The sequence below is a fragment of the Diabrotica undecimpunctata genome, chromosome 1, assembly GCF_040954645.1.
Source record: "Diabrotica undecimpunctata isolate CICGRU chromosome 1, icDiaUnde3, whole genome shotgun sequence".
NCBI lineage: Eukaryota > Metazoa > Arthropoda > Insecta > Coleoptera > Chrysomelidae > Diabrotica > Diabrotica undecimpunctata.
Window position 1 is genome coordinate 22,971,193 of NC_092803.1, and position 22,268 is coordinate 22,993,460.

General features: G+C 33.0%; 1 protein-coding gene across 1 annotated transcript; it reads right to left on the reverse strand.

Annotated features, from left to right (window-relative positions):
* Positions 1-1,082: 1,082 nt before the first annotated feature.
* LOC140438120 (uncharacterized) lies at positions 1,083-21,795 on the reverse strand. The gene is made up of 5 exons (XM_072527836.1): positions 21,641-21,795; positions 18,631-18,766; positions 12,843-13,031; positions 2,642-2,747; positions 1,083-1,348 (listed from the first exon to the last, which is right to left on the reverse strand). Exons 1-5 carry the CDS (start codon positions 21,708-21,710, stop codon positions 1,193-1,195), a joined length of 657 nt encoding a protein of 218 aa, XP_072383937.1. The 5' UTR covers positions 21,711-21,795; the 3' UTR covers positions 1,083-1,192.
* Positions 21,796-22,268: the final 473 nt, after the last annotated feature.

Below are 22,268 nucleotides of genomic sequence, written 5' to 3' on the forward strand. Positions count from 1 at the left end.
TCATAGGTTCGTTCTTGTTTATGGCTTGCTGCTGATGACGTCACCATCTAGGGTTAGGGCTTTGGACCTTAAATATTTATAGCAAGTATTGGGTCGCTTGGGCATGGGAAAATTTTTTGACCGTGGGAAAAAGCCATATGATACTGCTTTGATGTGCCGCCAGGTATGCAGGTGTGGTACGTGGCAGGTGTGACAGGTGACCGTGGGAACTTTCTTGTCGACGGCATTTTTTGACGTTTACCACTGCCCCGCTCCTCCAATGGGAACAAATCACCGACGTCACAATTACTGTCATGCCAACTTTCATTTCTTTTTCGTCTGTCAACTGTCAATTGGTTTACTCGTCGGGTAACTATTACGTCTTCTTTTCGACTAAATTAAATTCTTCTAAATCAAAAAATTAAATTCTTTTGCTGTTATGTTAAATCTGTGGACCAGTCTTTGCAAACTATCTTTATGTTGGGCTATTAATAGTATACAGCTTCCTCCGTGGTTATTGTTAGTTGTTGCCCTGGAAACAATCATGGTCTTCTAACTCTAATGCCACAAATTGGTTGCACTGCTCCTTGTCAACCTTTCCCAAATTAACATGCTTTTTTATAACTTGGCTGCACCGTAGTGAAGATGACCAATAGGCAGAAAAACGTATATACGGTTGCCTTCCATCGATATACCTTTTTTGGTTTTCTATTTTGCGAGACATGCCATTACATTTTACTTTTAATATTCACTCGCATTATCCTTTGCATATTGTTTTATTTGTTTTAAATGTTTCAACGTTTGACATTCCTTTCCCCAGGTAGCTGCAGCTTCCTCCGTGGTTATTGTTAGCTGTTGCCCTGAAAACCATCATGGTCTTCAAACTCTAATACCACAAATGCGTCGCATTGCTCCTGTAGTGATCCTTTCTCAAATTAACATGCTTCTTTTGTAACTTTAGTGCACCGTACTGAAGACGACCAATAGTCAGAGATACGTATATACGGTTGCCTTCCATCGATATACCTTTTTTGGTTTGCGAGACATGCCATTACATTTTACTTTAATTATTTAAAAGTACTTTAAGTATTTAACAAACAACGTAAAAATAATAATTTATTTATTAAACAAAATCTTTAGGTACACAGTTTAAATATTAAATTCGTAAAGAATTAAAGAGTAAAAAATATGACGTTGAAACAGAGAGTATAATTTAAAGAGCACTATTTATAATTTCTTCAAATATTTGTCCCAAGATTTGTGATAAAAGTTCGTTGTTTTTGTCGACAAAGTCGCAGAAATTGTCGTTCAAAGCTGTGTTGACAAGCGCGCTGAACTCAGGATTGTTGAGGAGCCCGTTCAAGTTAAACTAAAAAGAAAACGTTGTTAATATTTATAACACAGTATATAACACAGTAAAATAAAGCGACATATACGAGCGGCACGCTCCGTCAAAAACTCAGAATGTGTGACCAGGGCGTTATAAAGTCTGAATTCAAGTTTTTCGTGTGTTCTTAAAGTACAGTTAGAATGTCCTTCGGCAAAAAAGTTTATGATAGATACTTGAAATTCAATTACCTAGGAGTAGAGATCACTAGTGACAGGGATATAAGAACAGAGACCACAAGGCAAGCATCAAAAGCGGCAAGAGTAAGTGGTTGCCTCCGAGAAACCATATGGAGAAACAAATATCTGACCATTGAAAGCAAAATGAAAGTATACAAGACAACAGTAAGACCAATCCTAACATATGCAGCGGAGACAAGGACCGAGGACTAAGCGGAGACCAAGGACAAGAAAGACGAAACAACAAATCAACAATATCGAAATGAAAATATTAAGATCAATAGTGGGCATATCATTAAGAGACAGACAAACCAACAGAAGTATACGCGAACAATGCAAAATTCAAAATATTAACAGGTGGATAAAAACAAGAAAAAAACACTGGAACGAACATGTAAACCGAATGGGACCAGATAGATTAGCGAACATCTGTAAAAACAACAAGCCGTATAGCAGAAGACCCGTTGAAAGGCCGCCAAAAAAGTGGAAAGATAATGTACAGTCAACAACGACTGAAACAGAATAAGAGGCAGACAAACAGGAGTAATCCTAGTCGCGCGAAGAAGAAGTAGATATATACTCTCTCCAAACTTTGGGTATCGCTTTATGAGGTCAAGTCTGACACGGTTTTCCTCTGCGACTTTTGGTTCTGGGGTGATTTTCTTAGACAGATAGGAAATTCGGAAAACAAGTTCAATTCAATTCAAAGCGTCTAACCACTTAATCAAACTACTGTAATGAAATTCATAGATAACCAGCTAATTTTTTCAGGATACTTTCATTAGCAGCAGCAAAAATAACTTTTCATATTATCTGACCGAACTTGTTTTCCAATTTTCCTGTTTGACGGGTGAAAATTTTCGGGAAAATTAAATGAAAAAGGCGAAAGCCTATAAAGCCGAGGTCTTCATAGCGTTTGTCATTTTAAAGAGATATGTATTTATGAAAGACGGTTAAACTAGAAATATCTATAAGAGTAATAATATTGCTACGATCCAAGATGAAACATATAAAAACATACAATTAGAACACCGACTTCTCATGGGTTACAAGTAAAGATAATAAATAAAAATACTAATAAAACAAAAATACTTACCACTGCATTTCCCAGATCAATTAACACACTAATGTCTTTTACTTTGATTCCACTGGAAAGATCTATTCCTCCTGTTATATTTAGGTCAATGGACTCTATTTCAATACTAAAACAAGTAAATATGTATAATTTTGTTTCCTCGAGTGAGCATAGGCAAAATGTAGTGATAATAATGGTTGGGAGCAGGTATTGGGAAGCTTGGGCATGGAACAATTTTTCGGACTTTACGGAGTACTTTGATGTGCCGCCAGGTGTGACAGGTGAGCGTGTAAACCATGCCCCGGAAACTTATATAAATGATCTTGGAACATTTCCTCATCACTTTGACCCCAGTCAGTTAATAAAGAGAATTGACAGCCTATCTCCCTCACGAAGATTTAAACAATCATTTATTTTAACTCAATCTCGTGGTGTCACAAATAAAATACTCAAACGAAGCTTAATTCTGCAATCTATATTGTGTCAAAAGTAATGAGAGATTTTCCCTTGGTTTACAGCTTTCAATTTTATTTTATTATCTTTAACTTCAGTTTGCATTTATTCTTAGTAATTTTAGTTGGTTACTTAGTTTTTAAAGTTTAGTTTTAGTTACCTATTGTAGGAAAGAATTTTTGTGTCGTGCTAGTAAAAAAACTAAACATGGTAAATTGTTTTGTACGGTTGTGTATTTATAAATCATGGAAAAATTACAAAAATGAATAGGATTTCATGGTTGATGATAGTAAGTTGTTTACTGTTTTTGTTTACTTTGATAACACACGACTCAACCACAATAGACATCCAAAACATCTAGGCGTGGCCTTGAATAGAACGTTAAGCTTTAGAGAACATTTAAGTACAGTTGCCGAGAAACTAAAAACCAGAAATAACATCATTCAGAAGCTCTGCGGTACAACATAGTGTGCATCAGCATCTACACCCAGGTCTTCAGGCTTAGCTCTTGTTTATTCCGTTGCTGAATACTGAGCACCAATATGGATCAACAATGCTTACGTTAAAAAGATAGATGTCTAGTTAAATAGCACCATGAGAATGATCGCTGAAGTAATCAAATCTACACCAACACATTGGCAGCCAGTGCTAAGTGACATGCCATCATCACATCTTCTCCGACTCAAGATTCTTAGCAACAAGGCGCTACCGATTCATACCTATATAGAAGCTGCAACCAAAAGTCGACTGGGCTCCAGAAAATCTTCAATACAAACTGCAGAATCAGCCGCAGCCACAGGGTTCAACATGATCACCAAATGGATCCATGAATGGTCGGCAGCTCAACCAAATACAGGCATACCTTGCATCACAGAAACACCTCCTGGATTTGACCTACCACGTAAGACCTGATGCACACTTAATTGCATCAGAACTCCACATGGTCGATGTGCAGACATGTTGCACAAATGGGGCAAGCTACCTTCACCGTCATGCAGCTGCGGAGAGGTCCAATCTATCGAGCACATAATGAAGGAGTGCCACAAGTGAGCCTACGAGGGCAGTTCACAAGACTTCCTATTTGCGATGATCGAGTCGATTATTTATATATACAACCTCGACGTTTGCTTATAAACTGGGCATGACTTAAGTATTTTTATATCGAGTCAATTTTAACGTTTATTGTAATATTGTAGATGTGTCGAAATGCCAAACGCTAAACAAAAAATCCAGGAGTTTTCTGCAGATTCTATATAAAATTATTTGGAACTTGTTTCCCGTGGGTTTTCGAGGTCGCTGAAAAGTCTCTGACTGACCTGGTGCCCAGGGCGACAGTACATACCTCGCCTCCTGGAGTTTTATGCTGATTTCATACAAAATCATTCGAAACCCTTAGTTAAAAGACTCTTTACATGTAGTAGCTTTAATGTAGCATCAGTGCTACCAACTTTTTTAAAACAGTGCCACCAACTTTACTATAAAAAGGAGGTTAATTTAAAAAAAATAAAATTTCAGTAAACAAAATTTTTGAACCTGGATCTTTGGTACCCAGGACATGGTGACTTTCGCCAACATGATATTCGTGTTCAGCGACAAAATACTTTTTCTAAGTGCATTTTTCTTATGCACAAATGCAATTTTTCATTTTTTTATGATCGCGTTAGTTCACAAAATTTCCTGATGCTCACGAATCGAATGCACCAAACGTTCATTGGTTCATTGTTTTATTTTCTTAACTATCGTTCGTTGAATACACTTTATTATATTTTTTATTTAATAACGAACTAAATACTAATGAATGCCCAAGTCGATATTGCTTACAGTATGTGATATTTTCAATAAAATTGCGATTACTTCAACAATTTTTTATAATTGTTTTCTACTATTGTATGCATATTTTCTAAACCAATGCATATTTATATTTTCCTCTTCCTTATTTGCATATTCGTCGAATTGCAACTTTCATTGTTAGCTTCAAATAATAAAATTAGTTATTTAAAAGTTAAAAAAGACACCTGTAGTAGTAATTTATTAAAAAACATTTATTTTTCAATTATAAAAACGTCGTTTTTTTGCAATGTTTTTATTTTATACCAGAATTGTTTCATTCCTACATAACTGATAAATAGTTTATTGTTACAGGTATCTCTAGATGAATAAAAATCATATTAAAAACATATTTTGCTATTTTGCGATTTTATCAGTATAAGTATCTAGATTTTATTACGTTCAAAAGTATTTTTAAAATTTTTTTACCACGATTACAAGTGTATTGTTTTGAAATATTTATTTCCTATACTGTTTGAGTAAAACATTCAAGTACCAACAATTGTTCTGTAAAACTCTTTCCTCGTGACATCAATTTTTATCAAATATATATTGTTGGAAATAAACTTATACAATAAACTCTTTATTTGATGTCTCCGCTTTTATTGGAAAGCAAAATATATCACAAATATGTAATTACAGTTACGATCAGGGACGGTTCAAGAGGTTTTGAACGTCCTAGGCAAAACAAAATTTGGCTTTCATACAAGTACAAACTTACTGCAAATTAAAAAATAGTAAAAAAGTAAAAAAATCAAAATTGCACAATAAAGAACGATGTAAAAAGTTATTTATTTAAAAAATTACACAACAGATATTTACTTACAAGTGATGCAACATATGGGATAGCATACCGAGCGCATTTGAAGTTCGAGCGACGAAGGTGCGAGAACTTTGAAGGCACTCAAAAAAATGAAATGTATGACAAATAAAGTAAATACTATGTTTTATTAAAACCCTTAACTACTGACGTGGATGTTTCAGGACGTAGACTCTGACATGCGGTATGTCATACCGTTGCCTATTCTCCTTTGTTTTTAATATGAATTTATCTTATATCACTGTATTGGTTTTTTATATCAACTACGGAATGATTCTTCACATTGCTGTAGCATAATATACTTCTACAAGTAAAATAAACTTTACTTTTTCAAGAATATTATGAATGCATGCATAATATTTAAAAAAATGGTGGACGTTACTACAAAATCCTTTATAAACTAAATTACAAGAAAAATTGATTACTTGTGACTAACAAATGGTAAAATAATGTTAAAAGAAACAGACTAATGATTTAAATTTAATGAGAAACTAAAATACAAAATTCTGACAATAACCAAAAATTACAATACAATAACTAGTCATTTTGCGCGCAAGGTCCGCAATTTTTCTTTGTACACTGTAAGCACACTGGTTTTCCACAAGAAAAGCACACATAAAAGTCTTTCGCTTTAATGCACTTGGGCATAAGTAAAACGTCTTCTTTTTCTCAAGCCTTTCTTTAAAATCTGCTTCTTTTTGGCGTTTTTGTCCTAGTATTCGTTCAATACCACATAATAATTCTCTCGGGATTCTGGGATTCTCGAGTGTTCGTTGTAGATGGGGTAAAACTAATTGTTTCGCCAACTTCTTTGTATAGTTTAGCCTTTCCATATTATCTTCTTGTAGTGATTGGTACACAACATGCGAATTAACAGCAGCTATATCAATGATGCGGTAAAAAATAGTAAGTGGCCATCGGCGAAAACGACGTTTTACAGAATATTTGGCACACTTGGCATCTAAAGTATCGATACCTCCTTTCGTACGATTATAATGAGCTATAATTTCTGGTTTTCTAGTAATCTGATCCGTGCCTATTAAATGGTGCATCGAAGAAATAAGTAAAACAGCCCTCGATTTTTTTGGCACATGGGAAATTAGGAATAAACTTTTCGTAAATCCGTAAATAGTTGAATTTTCTTGCCTACATCGGTGTGGCTGGAATTCCGGAGGGATTTCCCGTTTATTTTTCTTGAGGGTTCCCACATACGTTAACTTCTTTACTTCTAACTGCTTTACTAATTTTATAGGACTAAACCAATTATCAGCTGTGATATTACGGTTAGTTCCATAAATAGGTTTAGCAAGCCGAAGAACAGATTGAGTTGGTTTATTCATCTTCTTTTCTTCCTCAGATAACCCAGTTTCGTCAGTGTCCTTGCCTCCGTTAATATCATATATAGGCATTGTATAAGTAACTTGTTCGTGCATCAGTCAGGCAGATTATTTTAATGCCATATTTCACAGGCTTATTAGGCATATACATTTTAAACCTACATCTTCCCCTAAAGCCGACCAACATTTCATCAATACAAACACATGTGCCTACGGAATACAGTTTTTGACAATTTGATATGAATATATTAAATATGTTACTAATGGCTGCTGTTGGATTCATATTTTTTCTTTCTTCTCTATCCAGAGGGTTATCAAAACGTAAACATTTTAGAAATATTGCAAATCTTTCTTTTGACATAACACATCTGAATATATCTCTACCAGTGCCATCTGTAGCAAATATAGAATTTATATCTTCGTCATTGGATTTGAAATCTGATGAGTATAAAAGCAATCCCAAAAAGGCTTTTAGTTCTATTTCATCAATTTTATTTAGTTCTGGTCTATTCATTCTTTTATAGTTTTCACGAATTGAACGTAATTTATTATTTGTCCATTTACGTATTTCTTGTATTATATCCTCAGAAATAAGAAAATTAAAAAAAAAATGATGAAATTTCGTTTCTTACATCTCTGGACCGCACAGCTGGTACTTTTGTTACAAGGTTGTGTAACGGAGTTCTTACATTTTTCGAGGGTGCTGTAGTAGACCACTTAAAACGATTTTTGCCATAAAAATATGACTTACCATTATCATTTAAATGATATTCGTCTTCAGAACTTTCCGACTGCTCACTTCCGGTGTCGTGTGAACTTTCAATACATACTTCTTCGCTTGCATCGTCAACATTACTATCAGTAAAATATTCTAAATCACTAGGTACTTCGTTAGCCCATTGAGATAAAACAGCCTCAAAATCATCATCTGACAGCTTTACAGTTTTGCGGCTAAATTTAGAACAACTGGATGAACTTGCTGCCATACTAACAGCAAAAGAATACACTACACTGCTTTTAACTATAGAAACGTAAATACTGACATGCGGTACTTGATACCGCAGGAAAACTTTATGTCAACGTAGCTCAAAGACTAAACGTGTACTAAAACTGCAGCAGTTGAGAGCAGGTACAATTAAACCCCACTTGAAGGTACACAGATGGTGTTCTAAGAATCTTTTATAAAACACGTTTTACAACAAAATATATTTTCGGCTCGGAATGGCATACCGCATGTCAGTGGTTAAGGGTTAAAAATATTTTTTTAGCTTTTAAATTTACAAACTTTTGTATGTTTTTGGTCGTATTTATATTTTTTGCAACTTCATTGTCTATTGACAACATTTGCCAAGCTATTTAATCTTTGATTTGTCATAATTGATCTTAAATTAATTTTATTAAGTTTTTTTTGCCTTAGGTTCGTGACCTATTTAGCCAGACAATTGATTGAATACGTTAAAACGATTAACTCCTACACTCCTAACCGTTCGTTCATTAACTCAATTTCCTAACCTTCCCATTGAAGACACTATTGGGTGACTATACAAAAAGGATTTAACAGGAACACACGCTTCACGCTAAGGTACTCTTCATAGCAATTTTTTTTAACACAAACAATATAGGCAACGGTTAAAGGTAAATGACATAAAAGGACAGACAATGGGAAATACTACAACTAACGTCCTACCATTTCGGATTCATATAGCACTGAAGAAGGCAGTTTAGATTTTTCGTTTGGTAAGTTTAAAAAATTCCCATAAAATCGATCTAATAGTTGGATTTCGACTACGTAAATAGAGAATAGAAGCAACGTTCTGCGGCAGTATGATTTTTTGTTGGGAGATGGCTTGAAATAAAAATTTTATAGCTTCTTGATTATATCGACATTGAAACATCCAGAGGTTAAGGTCGTCACAACTGCCATTACATTTACATATATCAGTTTCGGAAAGTTTTATTTTATATAGGTAAGCGTTTACTGTAGCATGTCCAAAAAGGCATCTAACGTACAAAATATAAATTTTCCTGGAGATGGAATTTCTGTCATTTGGGGGAGTAGATGGAAGAGTTGGACATATACTGCAGTATGTATTTTTGTTACTGTTAGTAAAGGATTGCCACTCAATTTCCCAATTAAGTCTAACGTGTTTCTTCCTAGCTGAAACTAAATCCCAATTGGACAACTCGTTTTATTCTATACCCACTAAAGTAGCGTCTTTAGCCAAATGGTCTACTTTTTCATTACCTAGAATATTAAAGGGACCTTTAACCCACACAAAGTTATTAATTCCTTTTAGAATCCTTAACTTTTCAAGCGCATCTAAAATTAGTCTATTGGTACATATCTGTTTAGAGAAGTATCTTAATGCCAGGAGAACGAACTGTGAGTGAGATAAAATTATATATCGTTCGAAACATAATGTGCTAATTAATTAACCAATCCGACCCCTTGACAATGGCTACCAATGTAGCTGTGAATATTGAGCAATTTGATTTTAATTTGTACTGAAAAAAATCTTGAATATTGTCTATGTAAATGGCATAGCCAACACCAACAGGCAATTTTGAGCCATCGGTATAAATTTTATAAGAATGATTGCAGGTTTATAGTTGTTACTTTCGTTCAAAATGCCACATCAGTTTTCGACCACAGAATATGCAGACATAATATTTGTTTATGGATTCTGTAATGGGAATGGTAGGGCTGCTAGTAGAGAATATCGCAGGAGATTTCCTAATCGTCGAACTCCCAGTCATCCAACATTTGGGTTAGTTTTTAATTATATGCGAGAAAATGGCACTTTTCCTAGTGGAACAACAGAGCGACATGTAGATGAAGAGCAGGAAGATGACATTATGGACGCCGTTACTATGAACCCTACAATAAGCACTAGACAAGTAAGTCGAGAACTCAATGTTACTCAATCAAAAGTAAGTAGAGTCTTACAAAAAAATAATCTATACCCATATCACATTCAAATGGTTCAGCGACTACATGCTGGAGATGAAATCGATAGGTTGGAATTTTGTAGATGGATTAACAATAATCGACCAACGCTATACAGGACACTATTTACAGAATGAAGCCCAATTTACCAGAGACGGGATAAATAATTCACGAAATTCACATGTGTAGGCAGAAGAAAATCCCCATGCTATTCGAGAACGTCGTTCTCAGTTAAGGTTTTCGGTTAACGTGTGGATTGGTGTCATAAATAACCAATTAGTAGGTCCTCACTTTCTTGATGGTCCTTTAACAGGGCAGGTCTATTTGAACTTTCTACAAAATATTTTGCCGAATTTGCTTGCCAACGCGAACGTTGCTATCCGAGGGATGTATTTTCAGCATGATGGGGCACCCCCACACTTTTTACTGGCAGTGAGACAATATCTCAATAATGTTTATGGCAACAGGTGGATAGGACGTGCAAGTCCTATTTCGTGGCCTTCAAGATCCCCTGATTTCAATCCCGTTGATTACCATATTTGGGGACGATTGAAGCAACTAGTTTACGCAGTATATATTAATAACCGACAACAATTAATTGATATAATTATACATTGTTGTAATACTATTAGAAACGATCCCCAGAGTATCCGTAATTCAATACTTCAATTAACAATTCGGCAACAAAAATGTGTACAGGCTGCAGGGTTCCATTTCGAAAATCTATTTTGAATTATTTTTATTTTGTTACCATTATTGTATCTTTTCCAGTTCTAATTTATGGGTTTATCATAACTATGTACATATTTTTAGTTTTTTTTTGAAATTGTTTTTCGCTATTGTTAGTAGTTACTGTTTTTTGTTGTGCAGTGACTCAGTTTATCATTTCAATTAAAATGTTTGAAATTTATAACATTTGTTTAAATTAATTACCTTATAATTTGATACTTCATTATGGTTGTTCTATTTTTGGTAAGATTTGATCGTTCACTAAAAATTTAATAAAAGTGCGACAACATTGTCGCATATTTCGTTTTCATTTGCTATTTATGTAGTTTGAAAATCACTTATTGCATTTAAAAAAAAATATATACAGGGTGTAATATTTAATACGAATCCCTAAATTAATTTTTCCAAAGCCACTCCTGGAATTTTTTAATTTAGCTTATACCAGTCGAATGCTTGATAGTAGTGTACTGTATCATGCAAAAATTAAAAAAAAATCAAATGAGCCGTATAAACACTACAGTAAAATGAAATAAATGGTCAATTACACAAATCACCCTGTTAATTAATAAAGAAGAGGAGTTGATATTTTTTAGTGGCCACATGATATGCTCCCTGAGGGACTCTACATATGGTAGAAGTATGTAAAGTTCCTCATGACTCACCCTGTATAGTATGTCATAATTGGAGCAAAAAAATGGAATCCCTTCTGCATTGAATGAATATTGTGATAAATTTGGAAAAGCAACAGCTAGAGTTGGAGAGTTTTCCTTTGCCCACCATTTGTTTGTTAAATTTTCAACAGAGAAACACGATATAATTTCAGATAAGTTTCAATTTACTGAAACTAATTTCGTAAGCAACGGGGAGATCAAACGAGCAAGCAATATTCTGAGAGGCTTGCACACCCATTAGGAATAACATTCGCGTGATACAATTCATTAGGGCGAGAAGGTGTAAATAGCAATCACTCCACACCGCATCAATGCTCCAGATAGCACTCTAATGCGCTATAGAAGCTCTCTTATCAGCAAAATGCTTATCATGTGGGAGTTGTGGGTACAAGGACTCCCACACGAAATTCTACCCCGAACAATGCAGGCCAGCGTGAGGCGCTTTATTCCCACTATTTCTAGTGATTTATCTTCAATCTGTATTGCTTCCTCGGGTCTCGAGTTCTCGTTCTGGACTACGCCTAGTTTGTTGGCTTGCGCTCCAGGATCTAGGCCCATGTTTGGCAAATTTTGTGGTTTTGCTGTAGCTTGCGCCTTTTGTTAGTGTTTCATTAGTCTTTTTTTGTGGCTGAGGCCATTTTTGTGTTTTTTGAAAATTTTTTTAAATGCTGTCTAAAACATGAAATCAATATTAATACATACACTACGATGCCAAAGGTGAGCTCGTTGTTTTCTTTTAATAGAGCTACGATTATCTAGACTTTATTATATGCTTGCTGTTTTTGTCTTCCCATCTACGTTTCCATCTATGGTACATATCATACCTTAATATCTGTAGGACAGACTACAATTGGACCCACACCGAACTATTGGCTTCACGTTCTGAGTCACATTCCACCGAGGAAACTGCGAAGAAGTCATTCTCTTCTCAAGAATATCGAAAAATCGAGGCTAACCATTAACTACCCATCCACCAAACAGACTGCGCTTCAGATATCCTCCATTGTTAAGAGCCAACTCCTTACACCAGGAACATTTCAACCTCACCAACGCTTGGAGAAGACAATGGGAGAACGACTCACCACAGCAAACACGCCAAATAGTCTGTATCGATCAGAAACCGCGAGGTTTTGAAATGACTCGCAATATATAGACAACGCTAAACAGAATAAGAAAAAGCAGCGGTAGATGTGCTGACAGCTTATATAGATGGGGAAAAGCCCTTACTCCTAAGTGTGACTGTAGTGCGCAACGACAGATCATCCATCACATTGTTGAAGAATGCCCCCGAAGGCGATTTCCTGGAGTTTTCAATGAGTTCCTGAATGCGGCCGAAAATGTTTAAGGTTATATTAATAATGCATTAGATGTTCGTTTGTAATACTCCATGTAACGATAAGGATACGATAAGGAAATAAATTGTCATGATTGTACTTACTTATTAACTCCTTTTCCGTACAAAGGGATTAGATCCAATAGCAATACGTCCAGGTTATATTTAAAATTCACAGAAATATCAGGAATCTTAACAGTCATATTTAGTTTTGACATACCGGTGATCTTTATGTAAGTCGCTACCAAGGATTTTATTCCAAATAATTTGAAATCAGACAGATTAGCAACACCTCTGAAAGAAAACATTAATAACGATATTAGATTTTCATGCAAAAATGCGTACAAACTGTATAAGATACTTTTTTAAATCTAAGTGCCTGTTAATATCATCAGCAGTGGTACTATAGTCCATGCATCGAGATGAGCTTCAATCTACACTAGCCTGTTTTGCCAGTAGTTACTGTCTATATATCTATATATATATATATATATATATATATACATATATATATATATATATATATATATATATATATATATATATATATATATATATGTATATATATATATATATATATATATATGTATATATATATATATATGTATATATATATATATATATAAATATATATATATATATATATATATATATATATATATATATATATATATATATATATATTTATATATATATATATACATATATATATATATATATATATATATATATATATATGTATATATATATATATAAATATATATATATATATATATATATATATATATATATTTATATATATATATATACATATATATATATATTTATATATATATATATATATGTATATATATATATATATATAAATATATATATATATATATATATATATATATATATATATATATATATATATATATATATATATATATATATATCCAATTTTCGAAATGCAATTAGTGCTCTTGTTGTCAGATTTGCATAGCATCTGGTGGCAAAAAATAGTACATCCAGCATTACTAGTTGCCTAGATAAGACGTTTAGAAACAATAGCAACTCCATTAGTCAGTAGCGGTAAACAGTAGTATATCCATAGATACGTGCGTACACCATGATACTATAACAAAACATGTTATAGTATCATGTGTGTACACAATAGTATGCTTTGGTATGCGATAGTGGTAAACAATTGCAGCTCCGCTGTTACGTTACATGCTCCGCTAATTACATTTTGAGGTTGTCACCCCGTGTTACTGTTGATATTATTTTGCTTCTTATTCTTCTTCTTTCGTTTTAAATTTTATTTTGCTATATTGCTTATATTGACGTTAGAATGAACCTGACTTCTAATGAAACCAAACATTTACGTCAATTAATTAGTGCAAGAGTGTCTAAAATTCATAGAAACGGGAGATAATTTACTACAAAGTAAGAAAAATAAGGTTAGGTACCTACTTATAGTATTTAGCAATTCAATCTTTGTTAAACTTATTTTCACTGATAATGCAGTGCTAATTTTGTATGCTATTACTATTTTTTAATTATTGTGAGTCAATTTTAAACTATATTTATAAAATAATAAGCAGTTCTAGCGGAAATACGACTGTCTACCTATAATAAAATGATTTCTATTGTTTTAAGTCTGATAAAAAATAAAAGCAAAATCAATGAAACCAGGTTGTGCAGGTTTTAGACAAAATTGCGTAAACAAATTTACCAACGAAGTAAGAAGGCAAATTTTTAAAAATTATTGGACGGAACAGTTGGGAATTAAAATGTCAATTTGTGGCATCACACGTCATTTTCAAATCTACAAATCGTTATAGACCTAAAGACGGAAGCAGACATGATCAGATAAAACAAACCATAAGTTACAACTTTGATATAAAATCAGGTAATACAGTATAAAAAATTTATATGTGCAAAGTATTCTTTCTCAATACACTAGGCATATCTGAAACCTTGGTATGCAATGTCTAGAAAAAGTACGATACTGGGGAATTTGTATCGCTGGATATGCGAGGTAGATATGTTCCGCCTAAAAAATTAAGCAACGCAACACTCGATAGGGTGCGCTTATACATAGATTCGTTTCCCTGTTATGAAAGCCACTACATCATCATCATTCAGCCCCATTTTCACATCCATTGTTGGATATAGGCCTCCTCCAAACGTCTCCAGGTGTCTCTATCTCTAGCTGCTGCAATCCAGTTTGTTTCTATTCTCCTTAGGTCGTCGGTCCATCGGGTGGGTGGTCTGCCTCGACTTCGCTTGTCGGCTCTTGGTCTCCACTCCAATAATCTCTTCGTCCATCTTACGTCTTCCATTCTAGCAACATGTCCAGCCCACCTCCACTTTTTTTTATTTCCATTCGCCTTTGTGTTACCCTCAGTTTTTCGGCAGTAGCTTTCGTTAAAGTTTAAAGTTCGTTAAACTTTAACGAAAGCCACTACACACGGAACAAAACTTGCGAAAATTATTTATGACCTGAACTCAATAAGGATAAAATGTATAAGTTATATTTGGCAAAATATAAAGATGATGGAGCTCCCAAAGCAGAAACTGCCAAGTTATGACTATATAAAAGAAATTTTTAATTCCGAATTTAACCTTAGATTCAAAACACCCTCAGTTGATACATGCGATGACTGCGAGAAATTTAGTCAACAACTCAAACAATTTTTTTATAAAACAAACTTTACAAACCAAAACTTAATGAGTTTGAATGTCTCAAGATCAGCGAGGACTCAATTACCATTCCCTGATCAATTACCTGCTATGCGTACGAATTCTAAAGGTATCACCGAAAAAAAATATGAACATTTATTAAAGCTTTGCCAGTGGATCTCGGTGCAATTTCATAATTTCTACCAACAGTTGTCAATCATTTCAAAGCAGCAAGCAGGTGACAGTAACAGCGACAACTGCAGTAAATATATTTTTACTTAACGAGTTATTTTTTTGTTCCAAGCATTGTGATTTGTAATTGATGGATTCGACCGTTACTTGATGGAAATTCATTTTATGTAACAATAAAACACTGAAAACTTTGTTTTCAGTGTTTTCAGTGAAATACTAAGTAACTTAGTATTTCCACCACCAGAGAAAAAACCCAGTACCTTCTGCTCGATTACATATACAGGCAAAATATCAACCAAAATAGCCAAACACATAAAAAAGAAAGGAATAACACCAGCTTTCAGAACAAATAACAACCTAGGCAAATATATTAAAAACAACAAGAGCCAACATAAAAAATACTTACACAGTGGTGTGTACAAACTTAAATGTGGCGACTGCCCAAAAACTTACATTGGTCAAACAGGTAGAAATTTTAATAAACGAATAGCAGAACATAAAAGGGCTTTCAATAATAGAAAAACAGATTCTACATACGCACTTCACCTTCTAGATCATAATCATTCTTTTAATGACGAATTTAAAATTCTACACATTCAAGATAAAGGCCTTAAGCTATCTTTGTTAGAATCTATGGAAATCAACAAATTAAAAAACACAGATATAATTCTGAATGACCAGCTTGAGACAAACAGTTCTCCCCTCCTCAACCTATTTCATTAGAGACTATAAAGTGTAAACCCATGCCAGAAACAGATCACTTGAGTAAGGCAATTAGCCGAAACAGCTGTAGTGATAAGCATTTAAAATAAATTTTGTGGAAGTTTTGAAAACAAAGTTTTCAGTGTTTTATTGTTACATTGTGATTTGTTTTTTGCATTTTTGAATAGGGAATATATTATTTTTGTTTTGCATATTACCCGTTTAAAGACATAGAGGTGAAAAGTCGTAACTACCAATATCATACACCAGGTAAATACTTGCTTAACAATACTAATATCCAGTAACAGAATCCAGTATTCCATTTACGTAGTATAATATACCAATAATGTTGAATTCAATGTCATGGAAGTACAAAATTTTTTATAGCTTATTGAATGAATCTTCCGAAATATTTCCGCAGTTCCAACAGTCTTCCAGGTTGAACCGCGTCGATTATTATCATTACGCCGAGCTTTCGACGTCCTCCTTGATGTCTTCTTCAGTGCCTCCGAGGTCTCAGTCTCCCGAGCCCCCAGACACTACGACACTGATACACATAATGCATTGGTTAGTGAACCAATGATGATGATGAAGAGATGTAGAATTTTGTTGAAATTAATGTATAACCGCCAAAGTTGTTACAGGGTTATGTCATTTCAAAAAAATTGAAAATTGACGCACTTGGCCGCCGTCTAATAGGCAACAGCAATGATTTGGCTGAAAAGATACGAGCGTGGATTTTTGCCCTATGGGACTTTAAAATCTGATTACTCTAGGAGTTCTGGATTATTAATATGTACTAGAAGAGTTTATGTGTGACAGAATATTCGTGTATTATGTATGCGTGTTGTGCATTGTGTATTACATATGTATTGTGTATGATTAAAGACAAGTATTTCAGAGTTTTTTAATCCGCTATTATTGGTATATTCTTGTTGTTGACTTCTTCTTCTAGTACTAGCATCCAAAGCCTATTACATTCTTCTGATAGGTTTGCTACACAAACATTCTTCATTAAGTAGGATGAGGGCTGCTGTTTTGATTTTCCTTCTTTTCATATCTATTTCCTTCATGATTATTGATGCATCTTTCCATTTTACTCTGTTTATTATACTAGGCGTGTTTGTCTATCTGTGATTTTTCGAAGTCCCTGTTCTTGATGTATGTTTCGTGCTTGTTTATCCTGACACTTAGTTGTCTTGTGGTTTGTCCTAAATAGAAATTGTTACATTCAAAGGATTTACAAAGTTAAAGAATTTTTAACTCGATGAATAATGATAAAAATTATCCAAATTCGTTATTGGGAGGTTTTAGAGTCGCTGAACACGAAAACGATACCGGAAGAAGCCTCCGGACAACCTGGTGCACGTTAAGGGAGTTACCAACGGCTTTCTTTTGAGATTTGTGAAAATTATTGTATAATTAGCCAAATCTCATTACTCGGGTAGTTTTCAAGATCGCTGAACACAAAAATGATATCTTGAACATGAATGTTTTTTTATAAGTTTTTTTTAATTCGGCGCTATAAATAGCGTTGGTTTCGTAGCATTACCATTAGAATGTATAACTCGTTAAAACCAGGAATACTTTTCATTTTGAAACACAAACTCCCATTCAATTTCGGAAATTGGCGATCCTGCCATTCATTTGGGACATTAGAAATATTGGTACTATATTTGTTACAATATTTGTATTTACCAACTTCCAAGTAAAAGTATTGGTTAACTATATACCGAATTTTTATTAAACTCCAGAGGAAGCTGTTGATAACATGCTTAGCAAACACCGGGTACTACAAAGACACTCGCCGCTGTCCTATTCGTATTCAGCGACCTTGAAAACTCCCCCAAGTAACCAGTACTAGCTAATTATCTAACGAATTTTCACAAAACTCTAGAGGAAGACGTTGATAACAACCTTACCGGACACCAGGTACTTGGAAGGATTTTGTCGGTATCACATTCTTGCTCAGCGATATCAATAACAACCGAGTAACAAAATTAGATTCATTTTTATCAACACTCTTTTTACTGAATACTTTAAAATTCACTTTTAAAATGTATTTTTTTAATGCACAAATGCAGTTTTTTATGTCTTTATAATTAAATATACACGGTCACAAAGTTTGTAGAGATTATTACGAATTGAATACCCATAACCGCTTTCAAATCCATCTTACTATATTATGTAAAATCAATAAAACAATGCCTTAATTCCTAGAATATACGCGCAAATAAAAACAACATGACATAAAAATTTTTAAGATTGTAATTTTGAGATGTAGTCAAAAAAAACAACAATATACAACCTTTATGATGTACATCATACTTACTCCAATGTTCCTTCTTCGTTAAAAACCAAATTTGTGTTATTCAATACCAAAGGATCCGTCATTTTACCTAAAATGCCATTAATGGTGCCATTCAGTATGTCTTCAAACATGCCTTGCAATGCTACATTTTGGTCTTCTAAAAATAAAATACAATAAGTTTATTATGGAAAATTATTATAATAAACCAGTTAGTCCAGGCGGGATCTGTTTTCAATTGGACGTTTTTCATAGAAGTCTACTTTGTACTAAAATCATTTCAGAATGTACATTTTATCAATAATCACATGCGCTAGTCTCAAACCTTGTCCTTACTTTTTTATTGAACAAAATCTGAAACAAAAAATCGAGAATTTTTGCTTTTTGCGCCTGTAACTCGAGAGATATTGCTCGTACAAAAAAACTTATGGAAAATAAAAGTTTCTTTTTTAATTTTACATAATAATTGGCTAGCTAAAAATTAAAAATTTATTGTTTACTGTTTAAAAAATAGCAATAATTGGGAAAAAGGTGCAAAAAGAGACATTTTCTTTTTTCTATTCCTTAGACATAATATATACTTCATCTAATTTACATACCGTTACACGTCATCAGCGTCATAGCCCGTGACGTCACATGATACCAACACGAAATATTTAGGCGGTAGGTGTGTTCTTTTTTAGAATCACTTTGCCGAGTACACTGGTATTACAGCCACTAGACATATTTTATTATATACGCGTAGAACTAATATTTAAAGATTTCTATTAATGTTAACTTAAAGAAATAGACAACAATATGTTTCATTTAATTTGTATAAATGCATTATAAAGCGTTTTTATGAAGAACATTTGTTCGGAACACACTGTAACTGTAATCGAACGAAGGTGAAATTTTGGCATAAATTGGTAACACTTATTTGACGTTTGTGGTGTTGACACTTTTTGTACTTTAATATTTTGAATTTTAAAGTGAATACCTCTTGTTTTATATTTTTACATATTTAATAAAATCTGTTCTTTTTAGAACAAAATTAGTATGTTTTATTTTAAAAATGTCACGTAAGAATTTAAATAGTCGTTGTAAAGAGTATAATAATAATTATGTGACCTATTTGATTTAAAATGGATTCAGGATTTTTTTATACTTTGGCAACTATGTCAACTTCAATCTCTGACGTATATAATGACGTAAATCGTTATCTAAATTAGATGGACAGTATTTACCTATTTAATAAAATCTGTTCTTTTTAGAACAAAATTAGTGTGTTTTATTTCAAAAATGTCACGTGAGAATTTAAATAGTCGTTGTAAAGCGTAGAATAATAATTATGTGACCTATTTGATTTAAAATGGATTCAGGATTTTTTTATACTTTGGCAACTATGTCAACTTCGATCTCTGACGTAGATAATGACGTGCAACGGTTTGTAAATTAGATGGACTGTACAGTCTTCATATTTCGCAAGAACTTTATAACACGACTGAGACGTGTATTAAATTTCTTTAGGATCGGTTTATTAGTTTTGCATAATTCAGTGTCTGCAACTAAAATTGCAAATTTTAAAAATTATTTTGGGCCCAAAAATAAGCAGCTTAAATAGTCGAATTTATTTTCACATATAAAGAAAGGCTCAAGCTTTTAAGTACACTTTGCATAATTGCAATCGAGTCGAGCCTAGGGAATTTTTTAGAGTAAGAATGTTTTCAAATTAACGTCATTTCTAAAGAAAATACATTTGTTACATGTATTACATGTATTTCTGATACAATGTGTTATTTCTGCTTATGTTGATTTTTGATACTGATAAATAACGATACACTGATTGCAACTGATATATTGGTTTTATTAAAATGATTACACTGTTTTCATTGAAAAAATATTGTACTATATCAGTTGACTTTTATTGACCTTTTAATAAATTTTATTACATTACTGACAAATAGCTCTTCTATATACAGTGATGAGTGCATTAAGAACCGGCAAAATAACGCAAAAGATAGAAAACATAATACGTTGTGAAATAAAAAGAGATGAAAGTAGTAGAGGTGGGAAATTATCGATAGAGAAACCTCTAATTTACATTACATTACATTAGGACTATCGATAGTTTCCCACCTTTAGACGTTAGCTTCTGAGCTAGTTGACTTCAGTCATTATATTACAAGTAATACGTCGAACATTAACATTTTTTAAATTTCGCATAAAGTAAAAACTGATTGAAGGCAATAAAGCAAAGCTTAAGTAAACAGTTTATTTAGTAGTAATTTGATAATTAATTCTGTGTTGACGAATACAGAATAACAAGCTATGATAATTCTGTATTGAGAAGAGTATATGCGACGTCTCAAATCACAGTTTATTATTGATCAATACTTTAATTTTGGATAAAAACATACTCATACTTAAACTGTTATTACTCACATTACGTATTACTATGACTGAAGTCAACCAACTTGGGAAACTTTCGATAATTCTAATGTAATTTAAAGTAAATTATAGGTTAATATCGATAATTTCTCACCTCTACTACTTTCATCTCTTTTTATTTCACAACGTATTATGTTTCTATCTTTTCCGTTATTTTGCCGGTTCTTAAGGCACTCATCCCTGTATATTACAAAAGTACTGAATGAGCTAAAACGTATTTTAGACTAGCTTATTTTATTTTAAATTTAAAACAAGAACAGAAAATTTAATTTGAAATATTACAACAAACTAGAACTGAAGTTATTGGGCAAGGGAGCAGATATGTTCTTAAATATTTACGTAACTGACTGTTCTATAATTGGTTAAACATTTGTTTTGAATGTAATACAGGGTAAGTGAATTCTGTTTTAAATATTAATTATTTACGATACTTTTTTATATAACTCCTGAGTTATAACTAAATATTTTAAAAATATTCAAAATAATATTCGATTTACTCCAATATACTCCAATGTACGATTTTTACATTATAAATTAAAAGTAAAAACAAGAGTGATACTATAAAAAAATGGAGTAAAAATATAAAGAACTGATATATACTCACCGTATTCTGAAATGACATTTGCATTTGTTAAACCAAAAACTAAAGCACAGCAAACTAATAAGACCTTCATTTCGTTACCTTCAATACTTTTACCACTACTCAATGTTTTTGACTGGAACTATAAGTTTTAACACTGCGTTTTTATTAAACAACTGTAATATAACTATCAGATAATCTAAAGTGGCTATAGTTATCTCTATAGGGGTCCATGTCCTTGACAAAATTGCAGCTGTAAATGAACCAATAAAAAACTGTGTTGATAATTATTGTATAAAACCACGAATGCAAAAAAAACTTTTCTACACCTAAGGATACAATTTATTTTTCTTAGTTTTAACTAAGTGCAGCTAGTTTTTATTGCAGCTGATGGTGTATTATTATAAATCTGTTGTGACCAATATACCTCTTATAAAGTAAAATATTATCCTGGATGGGATCGCGATATCTGTAGTTATTATTCCCAGTCTCCCTTTCAAATAATACCTTCCAAGAATATTATACTATAACCTCCATAGCAAACAATACGCATAAAGTTGCAAATACGAAAGCAGAAGACGGTGGCACTTCTTCGATAGGATAATCAATTTAGGCTCGCGATATGCATTTAAAAACTTATCTCTCACAAGAT

Coding starts and splice junctions, on each gene's coding strand:
- LOC140438120 (XM_072527836.1), bottom strand. CDS start 21,710: ATGAAGGTCTTATTAGTTTGCTGTGCTTTAGTTTTTGGTTTAACAAAT. Junction 13,032..18,630: donor AACGAAGAAGGAACATTGGA/GTAAGTATGATG, acceptor GTTTTCTTTCAG/AGGTGTTGCTAATCTGTCTG. Junction 1,349..2,641: donor TTGATCTGGGAAATGCAGTG/GTAAGTATTTTT, acceptor TTTTCTTTTTAG/TTTAACTTGAACGGGCTCCT.